The sequence below is a fragment of the Orbicella franksi genome, chromosome 7 (genome assembly GCF_964199315.1).
Source record: "Orbicella franksi chromosome 7, jaOrbFran1.1, whole genome shotgun sequence".
Lineage (NCBI taxonomy): Eukaryota > Metazoa > Cnidaria > Anthozoa > Scleractinia > Merulinidae > Orbicella > Orbicella franksi.
In genome coordinates this window covers 15,655,203-15,666,342 of record NC_138151.1, presented here as the reverse complement: position 1 = coordinate 15,666,342, position 11,140 = coordinate 15,655,203, and the positions used below count along the sequence as shown (strand labels likewise).

The window sequence follows — 11,140 nt, the reverse complement described above, 5'->3', positions numbered from 1 at the left end:
CAGTAAAAACTGCAGGACCCTAAGCGTATTGAAGCTTCCAATCGACAACTTCTTTACACAATGTCGCAAAGTAAGTTTGATTTTCACGAGATCTTGTTTCAGGATTTTAACTATCAGTTCTCCTACAATAACCCCTGTGTTTATTGAAATTCTAGAGAAATCTTTAGAAAAATAAGTTCCGTTTAAAATTATTTTTTCCAACAGTTTTACGTGACTATAACTAATTGACAGATGTTGAACGTTGAGAAGAAAATCGAAGCTTATATCTAGCGCAAATGAGATTTTGTTTTCTTCATCTCGATTGTGACGATGAGTTAGAAATTTGTGCCCATTACGTTGGGTTTATTCTCTAAAGGGTAGTTTTGAAAACAATTCATTGTGTTTAATTTACCTACTACATGTAAACAGTAAGACGATAACTCGACAATTTAATATAGATAGACTTGCTCTTACTCAAATATTGGATTGTATCTGTTTTTTTACTCATTTCTAGGCGGACAAGAAGACGATGACAGCGATGTTTATGAAATAATTGAGACTCCAGGTTCAAGAACTTTAGTTGAACAGCTCATTGCCATGGATTTGGCTGATAGGCCGGTTGTTCAACAAATTAGTATTGGGGGAATGTCGGGCTGGTATGAAGAATTTAATAATTAACTAATTAATTAATTTTCTAACATATCTGTCTTGACTAATTATTCTATTAATGTGAAACTCGGAAAACCGTGAACACTTTGATTTGAATCATAGAGGTCATGTGCACTGACCAATCACAATAAAATTCAAGAAACACAAGCAAACCTCAAATCTAGGTTTGCTTGTTTTTTGCTGGTACTCATTTCTTACTTTTCATGAGTTCTTGTAGTTCAGTGGATAGAGCACCCACCCGGTGTGCAGAAGGTATCTGGTCACTTCGCCCCATGGTCATTTTGTCCCTGGTCACTTCGCCCCAACCAAAAGTCAGCTCACTCCATAATCAAAGTCATGGGTTTGACTCCTGTCAGGGACTCAGATTTTTTCTTTGTCCCACGACATGTCATGTTGATCAGTTCACTTTTTATATTTCATTACTGAGCATAAAATTCACCATCTTTATTCACTTATCGCACTCACGATGACTTTGACAGTGCTGATCCTAGCAGTGTGCAGGACACCTGTCACTGATCAACTAAGTTAGATGACCTTGCTCTCCATGAGTTCTTGTAGCTCAGTGGATAGAGAGCCCACCTGGTGTTCAGGAGGTCATGGGTTCGCTTCCTGTCGGGGACGCTTGTATCATGTCGATCAGTTCACTTTTCACTTTTCAATCTAATTACCATTGCTGTCGGCAGTTTAGTTTTCTCATGTGTAGTTGACTTCATATTATATATATCTGGTTCACAGTTTTCTGAGTTTTACAGTAAAATGCTCCTTTTTGTCTCAAGAAATATGGATTTCTGTGCTGTTTCAAAGCTGATACTCAGACTGTCGATGTCAATCTTAGGTTTGCTGCATATGTGTGTAAGAGAGTTGGCAAGCTCACCCTGTCGGCTATTGGAGGAGGAATACTTGTGCTTCAGGTGCAGAATAAAGATAAATATATAATATATATATTTTTTAATTCACTATTAGAACCTTTTAGACAAGGGAGGAATGCTTATGGCAACCATGATCCAAGATTTGGACCATGGTAATATATATGCACACTTGTCGCTGCGTCTAGAATTATTTCTGTTATGTATTGATTTCAGTGGTTGATCTAGGGGAGGGGCCTGGGGGAGTGGACCCGCCATATTTTGGGTAAAAAAAAAGGAAAAAATCACAGAAGGAAGAAAAGCTGGCAGGGCAAACCCTCCCTTAGCTCAAGGTCTGGATATGCCACTGGATGGCAAGTTCCAGATTCTGGTGAATTGGGATGACAACCTTAGGTAAAAGAAAACTGTGTTTTAATTTTCATTGCTTTCCAAAAATGTTAGTTACAGTGAGTTAGAAAACTCAGCTTTTTTTTTTTCCTTTAAAATTTAGATTGCTCACAGAGCAGGCTACATCAACATCAACTGGAAAAGAATGGAAAAGGATATGGATAAAGTTGCCAAAAAAGTTGAAAAGCAAGTCAAGAAGATAAAGAAGAATGAGAAAGATGTTGAGAAAGGGGTTATTGCACTAGCAAACAAGGTCAACATGAGAATTATTTCACTTAATAATCAATATTTATTATTTAATTTAGTGCAAGTAGCATAATTATACAGGAAATGCACACAAAAAGAAGACACTTTTTGCTACCAAGTTGCCAGCTCACCCAGAATAAGTTGCTAGTTATTCCTGCCAGCTGTCAGTACTTTTGAAGGGCTCTTCATTTTTTATGACAGGGGTTAAGGAAGGGTTCACTTTTAACCCAGTGAACACCTCTTAAAATTGAAAATGATGTTAATAGCTTTATTTACTATCAAAATATGTTTTTAAATAAATTTACTTGATCTGAAACATTTTTCTTTGCAGGGCTATTTATATGCCAGACGAAATGCTGCAGCTGTTTCAGGATTTGCAGGTGGATTTCTTCTTGGTTTGGCATTTTGAGTAAAATGTCAAATGAGATGCTCAAGCACTCTGAATACAACCTTGTTTAATCACAGCTTAAATTATTTGCATGACATTCAGGGTTCCAGATAAGTTTTCAAGACAGGGTGTCAATAAGGAATTCCAATGGGTCAATTCCCACTGCTTCCACCCAATCATTATACCCAACAAATTAATAAAAAATAAATTATTTATTTTTTATTTATTTGTTGGGTCATGTAGCTGACCTTGGGTTTTTGACCTGAGACCCCTCACTTATCTGGAACACTGCAGAACATCATGCTTTTTATAACTTAATCACCTAAACAATCCTAAGAATACCTTTTCTGGAAACATGTATAGTGATCCAAGCATACATTTCAGTAAACTTGCAACCTTAAAAAAAACATCTGTACCCTGTTCCCCAACAGGTTTTACGGTTTGGCATCTTCTCAGAACTGAGCCTGCAAAATTTCAATTGAGCTTCTCAAACTCATGAATAATTCATCAAACTTAAACAAAGGAAATCATGACTGTGGTGGTATTTGGATATCTGATCTTAATTAGCATAGATTTTATGATTTTATTTCTCTGTTCTCTCCTTAGTTTTAGTATTGATTGAGAAGATATATCAAACACTCAAGACCATGTTTGATCACATTTGCAAACACCTCAAAGCTTGCCAAAAATACTCCGCTGAGCTGTCGTGTTTTCAACTCTCTTCTTGGTGTTTGGAACTGTGGTCAAACACAGTATTTTGTGCTTCATATATTACTTCCTACTTTCCTAAAAAAAAAAATTGGCTTTTACTTGCCTCAGTCCCTGGAAAGGCAACAATATTTTTTGGAACCCTGGAATCACAAATTAGGATAGCGCATACTCCTCAATGAAAGACTATCAAATGAAGTGATTGAAGTGTCACATTAGACTTCGAGCAGCCCCTCATTTTTCCTAGCCCTCGGGCATGACAAGAAAAAAGCATAACAGCAAAACTGGCTGTGGATGTGAAGTTTGAATAATTAATTAAACTTACTGTAGCATGCTTCAGGCAGCTCATCCCACATTAACTGGGTGAAAGCTGTGTATAAGTAAGAATCCATGTTGTACTGGCTGTAAATCATTTATTTTTATATCACTAGTTCAAAGCTTAAAAGCCATCAAATGCATAATGTGGTATCAATAAATTATTGGAATTATGACAGCAATAGCTTCGTGGTTTGTAAGTTTGAATACACTGTTTAGCATAAGGTCACATTCACTTCAACAAATTTTGGCCACCCAGGGTTGTATATTTCCTTTCTCATAAAAAGAAAGCAAGTCTTATAGTCTTTAATGATAATTCAATATTATCATTACCCATCTCTGAGGGTGTTAAAGATTATTTTCGTGATTCGTGAATGGCCTAATTTTTTTCCCCTGAAATGTGAAATGGCTTGTTTTTTTCTTGTGAATTGTGATTTCATTAAAAGTCATGAACTGTGATTTTCCAAAATAATTATCCATGAAGAAAGAAGTATTTCATTCATCGCAAACCGTGATTCTGGTTGTGTCTTCTATTATTTTCGACCATAATTAACAATATTGTGCGACCATGACAGGACAATCATCCCTCTTCGTGTTCTTGCTCAGTTTTGCTGTGTGCAGAACAAGAAGTAGACGGATGATACAGACATCTAACAAGGTTGTGCTTTGGGCGTAACTTTTCAAAAATGATCATAAGTTATGTAGGTTTATGTCAAAAAATGCCTTTTTTTTTCATGAAACGTGAAATGCCGATTTTATTTCACATGAATCGTGAAAGGACCAATTTATTGTCCATGAAACATGATCTTGCCCCCCCCCCCCCCCCTTACCACCCTCATCTCTAAGTCTTTCAGTTGTAGTCTCTTGAAAAACACCTTAATTTCACAGTGCCTTGGACCACCAAGGAGTATAAATGATTATTATTGGTACTGGCAAACTTTTAGGGCAACATTGCAAATGTCAGTGGTAACCAACAGTGGGCTCTCCTCTTGTCTAGAGAGACATCCAAGCAAAACTCCAAGTTGCTTTAGGCTGTGTATATAACGCAGGTATTTCCCAGTGTTGAAGACTTACCACTTACTTGTTCAATCTTCCCCAAAGATTCACTCTGATTTACATTTTCCCAGGCTTAAGGTTAGATAGGGTAGGAATGGTTTCTGTCACCCTCAAGAGTCCTGGTCTAGTTCCTATTTACAGGGGCTCCTTTCCTGAGCAGCGATTGGTAATCAACCTCATGTTGCATATTTGTCCTCTTCACCACAAAAATAAATCCAAAGGTGCACTTGTTGTTGAATGTATCTGAATCAGAAAATGCAATCAGAGACAGTTCTGGGGGAGGTGGGGGGACTTGCTGAAAAGTGGATGACGTATATATGGGATTGAAAATGTTTTCCCCTGGGAAAAGTTCCGTATGAAGTCTTCCTTCCCTCTTTGGCAAACATGTAAGGTCAAATAAAAATTTGACAATTATAAATGATCCTCTGTACTTTGTAGCAAGCACACTAAGCTGCAATGAAGCATAATCCCAATCGTTTGTTCTTCAAGTGCTTTGCGTGAGGTCATACTAGTCTAGTGGCAGTATTTAGGCACCAGTCTCTACACACTATTGTGCACCACTCTTCCCTGCTCAAGTCCGACTTTGAAGCCCAAGCACAATTCAGTGTTAATGGCTGAATTTCTACTGCAGCATTTCTTCATGGCTTCAATCACATGTTGGCATCTCTCTTCTTGATAATTGCATTCTTTTAAAAGAAATAAGAAATATTCAATTGAAAAGGCATTATTCGATCAATTGGCGGTAAGCAATTCACCCACTGAATGTTTCAGATGTTTGCAGCAGTCTGCTTTAGATTTGTTTCCCAAACCTGGGCAAAAATCTTAAAATCCGCCAATGTCATACCTTGAAGGCACTTCTGAATCGCACATGCCTCTTTTTGGCAAGGTAATCTTTTACTAACTGACATGTTACAGGGAGATCTCCTGTTTAATCGTACAGTGACGGAGAACAACGCGAAGGATGCAACAACCGGACCGCCATGTTGACCGGGAAGCTACCAAAGGTACTGGGCTCATTCTGCCTCGTTCTGGACCCTCACACTCGACCCCAGACCTTGGGCCATGGGCGATATTTGTGCTCTTTTCAGACGTATCCTAGGGCTATTGATAGAAACAACCCAGGAGAAAACAGTGGCAGGTAATAAAACAACAGGCTATCGTGGAGGGGGAAGGTCACTTTTGTGACTAGGGTTTTCCTGAAGTTGCTCGAGATTTCCCAAAAAGTTGCACGATATTTCTCAAAAAGTTGTTCAAAAAAACTCAGAAGTTGCTCAAGAAAAACAAAATTGTGTTGCCCTCTTCCTTCATTTGGTCTAAGGCAAAAATATGCAAATTGAATTACAAAAATATGATTTCTAAGCCTAAAGCATTTTTGTGTAATTTTGTGGAGTAACCAGCGTTGCTAAATAACTTTGTACTCAGTTAAGGACAGTGCCTATTAAATACTGAGGTTTTTCCGTTTTTAGAGTTATTGATCTTTTTTAAAGACATTTACAACACCTGTTATGGGCTCCTGATTTTTTCATGTCACCTTCCCAGTAAGTAAAACATTTGCAAATCTCGAACCTGTTTTGCGTGCGCACTATGCCATCTGCAGGTTCATGTTTACAGTTGGATTAGTAGCGTTGTTGATTGCATCAATCTCAACCCATGTGTGCATGGCACTTAACCATGCCTTGCATGATGCGCAGAACGCGTGTGCACTAACAAAAGTAGGCACCATCCTTAAAACCAAAAAATGTAGGAGTTAGACTACACATCAATATTAATATTAATCTTCTAAAAATTCTTCACCTAAGACACTTGAGTCAGTCGAGCAACTTGTGGAAAGCCCTATTTGTGACCCATGCGCGGATCATGGTAAAACTGTTCTGTAAGCCATGTTTGAAGAAAATTATGAAACTCTTAAATCTGAGAATCACGAAAAAAATTCCCGATAGGCCAATTTCGATACATGGTAAGTTCTAACTTGGCTCCCATGCTTAGGGGAATAAAACAAAAATAATTAATTATTCATCCCCCATCCTCAATGGTAGTATCAAAAATGAAAAACCCAAAAACAAAGACCCGAAGACCAAAGAACCTCTACGAAAAGGAAGACCCCCTGCAAAAACAAAGACCCCCTACAAAAACGAAGACCCCTAGAAAACGAGGACCTACTACAAAAACGAAGACTCTTAATTTTTTGTAACAAACGATTGTGTTCATAACTCTTCCCAGCCTGAATTGATGGATCAGTTAATTTCAAATAGGTCTCGAATCCTTAATATTTATTACTAGATGAACCATTGTCATTCCTGATAAAAAGTATACTTACTACAAGCAAGACTTTGTGCAATTGAAAGATAATAACTGATCCATCAATTCGTTTTCGTAGGGGTCTTTGTTTTCGTAATGGGTCTTCATTTTCGTGGGGGGTCTTCGTTTTCATAGGGGGTCTTCCTTCTCTGGGTCTTCATTTTCAATACTACCCATCCTCTATGCAATTATTCTTTTATCTCACTACCCAATGCCTGGGAGTCACATTAGAATTTTAAATTCTATATTGAAATTGGGCTATTCCCTTTGTGAGATGCGCTTGCAGAGAATCATGGTTGATGTAATCATCTTGGACTGGATATTTGTTTTGAAGACTAAACCTTTGATGATTCCCTGTGCATGCATCTCATAGAGGGATTGTGATTCATGAGAAGACTGTCTCCTGCAGCTTGCCCCACTGTTGTCACACTTGGGATGCATTTAATTCTATGACCCTTTAGGAGGACTTCATGGATCCCAGCCTTGACAAGGATTGAAAATTGGCTGTAGGCAAAAATAACACCAACTCTGACTACATGACGACTACTGGGATCTGTAGAGACTGGAAATGTGGAAATATAAAAACAAAAAACCAGGAGATCTCTGTTAAGATTCACTAACACACCAAAACTGGTGGTAAATCAACACTGAGAATAAAGTTCAACAGAGTAGGGAGAGACTTCAAAGAGATATACACCAAGCAACACAACACACAATCAAATTTAAAGTTAATTTTATTGGGCAACTGAGAAGATGTACAATTTAGTCGGTTTCTTTGTCTCCCTTGATGTTTTTCTTTCCTCCTCTGATTCGGCCAGTACGACGGGCAGCAATCAGACCAACCTTTCGTCCAGCTGAAGTGTCTCGGCGAACAGTTGAAGGAGTACCAATATGTTGATGGTTACCACCACCATGGGGATGTTCAACAGGCTATAAGAAAAACATGGGTGGTTAACAAAAGCAATACAGTTGAACCTTGATTATCCAGACTCGTTGGGACTAGACGAAATAGTCCAAATAATCGAGGGTCCGGATACTGGAAATTGTGAATATTAATGAAGAACTGTTTAAATAAAGCAACAATTAATCGTAAAAATAACACTTTAATAAATCGTTTGGAAAACAATATGGTCTACTGTATATCTTGAACCACTTAACTCTGAGCCAATCAGAACTCATTTAAGAGCTTTTCATTTGTTACGACACATGTGAGCGCTGCTTTTGCTCTTTAAAAGCGAAACAAACTCGCTTTTGACTGCACTTTTCATTGCTATAGTTTTAAAAAGAATGTTGCTATGGATCTTGATCATGACTACTAAATATTCATGACAAAATTGGGACTCAAGAAAAAGTCCAGATAACTGAGAAATCAGGATCATTGAGGTACGGATAATTGAGGTTCATCTGTAACTTACAATTACATGTAACTATACCAGGCTAGTTCAAACTGACCCTGTAAAAGCTGTTTAGCCTAAAGACAAGAATTAGTTTTTAACATGCTGCCAGGTTTTTTGTTTTGTATACTTCACATAACATACATTGATTCAAATCAATGGCAGGGATAAAAATCCTATTGATTTGATCTAGCCTGACAAGCTGAAAAAAATGAGCAAACTGACATAACAAGTGGAAATGTTTAAAGGGGCTAGGTCATGCAATTTTAGGCAATTTCAGCACTGATCAAACGGTCATAGAAGTAACTAAATATCACAAAAACGGCTCAAAACTACAGAAGATCTCAAACAAAACACAGGAAAGCGAGGAACGGACATGGATGGACAAAACTGGAGAGGATTAAAATGGATTGCATCAGGGTAGATTTGAAAAACATCTGCCCACCTTTTTTCAAATTTATATCAGTTTATACCAAAATATCATTTACACAGCTGGAAAATCGTTCTCAGTTGTTATGTGGTCGTGATTTTGCAAATGAAAGACTTTTGCTCTGCCAATTTGACGTTTAGAGCTCATAATTAACAAAATTAAACAAAATTACCTAAAATAGCATGACCTAGCCCCTTTAAACATCGCAGTGAAAACTGGCCAGTAATATCAATCTACTTACATTCATAGCCACACCACGGACACGTGGCCAGCAGTTCCTCTTAGCCTTGTACTTGTGGTAGGCACGTCCTGCCTTGAGCATTGGCTTGTCAATACGACCGCCACCAGCAACAATGCCTACCATAGCACGATTGGTGGAGGGGTACACTTTCTTGATCCCAGAGGGAAGCTTCACTCGGGTTCTTTTAGTTTCCTGGTTGTGTGAGACCACTGTAGCATAGTTGCCTGAAGTGCGAGCAAGCTTGCCACGATCACCGGCTTTCTCTTCAACATTGCAGACAATGGTTCCTTCTGGCATAACACCAATGGGTAGACAGTTGCCTATCTGAAGGGTGGCTGAATGAAACAAATTCATGTCAACAATAGTAAATAGGAGCCTAACAGGCTGATACAAATCAGTCCATAGAGAGCTGTGTATCACTGCCTTAGGTGGTAGCTTGTATAAGCCACTCCTTTTCTGTAATCTTTCTTTTTAAGAGTCATTAGTTTCCTAAAAGGGCAGTAGACGGACGCTTTCTAAGATTGCCCAGTGATGTCAAACACCCTGTGTTAGAGCAACATAAGTTTACTTGTTGCCTGAACTTGAGGAGCATTTCTAGGACAACCAAAATTTCATGGTTGGCTTCCTAGAACACCTAATAAGGAATCTTTTGCCATTGGAACAAATAGCAAACTCTTGCCAAAACAGCCAAAAAATTATATCCCCTTTGGCCATCCCACATGTCAAATATCACCGTTAACATTAGTAGCTGAAAACCGGCTTTTGTGATGATAAGTAACTTCCATGTGATGCCTGCTAATTCAAACTTTCAAACTGATCAAGAAAACACCATCTTCACATTTAAAAATGCTTGAATTTGCAAGCATCTTCTAAGTTGCATGACAGCCCTTTACACACAGAAAAGTCACTCACCTTTCTTTCCACAGTAAACAAACTGTCCTGTGTACATGCCTTCCGTAGCAATAAAGATCTCCTTCCTAAGTTTGTACCGGTATGGATCCCTAAAGCTGACAATGGCCAAAGGAGCACCACGTCCTGGGTCATGGATGATCTCCTTAACGACCCCCTTCAAATAACCATTGCGTTCTGAGTAGTCCAGAGGTCTGAGCTTGGCGGCTCCTTTTCTGTGTTTGGTATGGGACTTGAAGATACTCCCAGCGCCCTTACGTTGGCCTCTAATGACTCGACCCATATTTACTGCAATGAAATAAACACTCTAATAAATACAGATTGTAGACTGACTGATTGTGCCCTTAAACAACTGAACAAAACTGTTTTATCACACTGTAATGACACAAAGGAACCATGTTTCAATACTTTGCAGGGAATGACCTGTGAAGTTAACAACAGCCTATGTTCATGTAATAAAGCTATGCTTTTGTACCACACAACCTATTTGAGAACATTTAAGTAATATAGAGGGAATTTTCTTGAGTTCTGAAATGGCCATCCTTAAGTATGACTATACAATAATTGGTTTTGGGTTCTTCATTTATTAACTCAAAGTTTACGTGCATCAGGTTGACAGCCTTCTCATATAACAAAATAAGATTTCTTCACATGCCAGGGAATGGCAATCGATTTTTTCTTAATATAGTGTCAAAAATATAATTTTTCATGACAAAACTACCACAACATGTTTTTGTAATTTTATAGTAAAGCTTAACTAAATGCACGAAAAAGTACAAATCGAGTTTTAAACATGTGCAACAAATACTTCTATTTCTTATATTTTATTCAAAATATTGTTAAAAAAGTTTTAACTGATTGAAAGCATACTTTAACTGAAGTCGCTACAATAGAGTAAACTATATTTCTAGTTAACTTTTAGGGTCCATGTTTATAATAAAGTGGTGGACCGTCTTGTACTCTACTATGCAATGCTTAGTCTAGGTCATCCGTAAAATTATATGACCATTTACACTCCGATGAATGACAGATCGTTGAAAACAATCCCAGTAATAGATAGGAACGGTATTGCTCTTTTCATTTTAAGTTGAATAAGAAATCGATGGTATATTTCAAGGCTAGCATAAAACCGATTTCGACAGACATCACAAATCTTTCTTACCAATATGGCCACGGATGGCAAAGAGGACGAATTTACATCGAAGCGAGGCTATAGGGTAATTTCGTGCCCATACCTCTCTCGAAGTGGTGGGG

The 11,140-nt window shown here is 38.0% G+C and overlaps 3 protein-coding genes across 3 annotated transcripts; 1 reads left to right on the top strand and 2 right to left on the bottom strand.

Moving 5' to 3' along the window:
* Position 1: 1 nt before the first annotated feature.
* Positions 2-2,743, top strand: LOC145491855 (FUN14 domain-containing protein 1B-like). Its single transcript, XM_081471138.1, has 5 exons — positions 2-70; positions 494-635; positions 1,484-1,559; positions 2,005-2,154; positions 2,479-2,743. Exons 1-5 carry the CDS (start codon positions 61-63, stop codon positions 2,554-2,556), a joined length of 456 nt encoding a protein of 151 aa, XP_081327264.1. The 5' UTR covers positions 2-60; the 3' UTR covers positions 2,557-2,743.
* Positions 2,744-4,282: 1,539 nt separating this feature from the next.
* Positions 4,283-6,066, bottom strand: LOC145491859 (cx9C motif-containing protein 4-like). Its single transcript, XM_081471142.1, has 2 exons — positions 5,459-6,066; positions 4,283-5,300 (listed from the first exon to the last, which is right to left on the bottom strand). Exons 1-2 carry the CDS (start codon positions 5,520-5,522, stop codon positions 5,155-5,157), a joined length of 210 nt encoding a protein of 69 aa, XP_081327268.1. The 5' UTR covers positions 5,523-6,066; the 3' UTR covers positions 4,283-5,154.
* Positions 6,067-7,628: 1,562 nt separating this feature from the next.
* LOC145491845 (large ribosomal subunit protein uL2-like) lies at positions 7,629-11,064 on the bottom strand. The gene is made up of 4 exons (XM_081471124.1): positions 11,049-11,064; positions 9,890-10,174; positions 8,978-9,312; positions 7,629-7,842 (listed from the first exon to the last, which is right to left on the bottom strand). The coding sequence occupies exons 2-4, from the start codon at positions 10,167-10,169 to the stop codon at positions 7,675-7,677; spliced, it is 783 nt and encodes a 260-aa protein (XP_081327250.1). The 5' UTR covers positions 10,170-10,174; positions 11,049-11,064; the 3' UTR covers positions 7,629-7,674.
* Positions 11,065-11,140: the final 76 nt, after the last annotated feature.

Bases quoted from the DNA above. Each gene is read 5' to 3' on its own strand.
- LOC145491845 (XM_081471124.1), bottom strand. From the start codon at position 10,169: ATGGGTCGAGTCATTAGAGGCCAACGTAAGGGCGCTGGGAGTATCTTC. The intron at 9,313-9,889 runs GTGAGTGACTTT...TGTTTCATTCAG, and splicing joins TGTTTACTGTGGAAAGAAAG to CCACCCTTCAGATAGGCAAC. The intron at 7,843-8,977 runs GTAAGTAGATTG...TTTTTCTTATAG, and splicing joins TCCGTGGTGTGGCTATGAAT to CCTGTTGAACATCCCCATGG.
- LOC145491855 (XM_081471138.1), top strand. The intron at 636-1,483 runs GTATGAAGAATT...TGTCAATCTTAG, and splicing joins ATTGGGGGAATGTCGGGCTG to GTTTGCTGCATATGTGTGTA. The intron at 1,560-2,004 runs GTGCAGAATAAA...TTTAAAATTTAG, and splicing joins GAGGAATACTTGTGCTTCAG to ATTGCTCACAGAGCAGGCTA.
- LOC145491859 (XM_081471142.1), bottom strand. From the start codon at position 5,522: ATGTCAGTTAGTAAAAGATTACCTTGCCAAAAAGAGGCATGTGCGATT. The intron at 5,301-5,458 runs GTATGACATTGG...TTCTTTTAAAAG, and splicing joins GATTCAGAAGTGCCTTCAAG to AATGCAATTATCAAGAAGAG.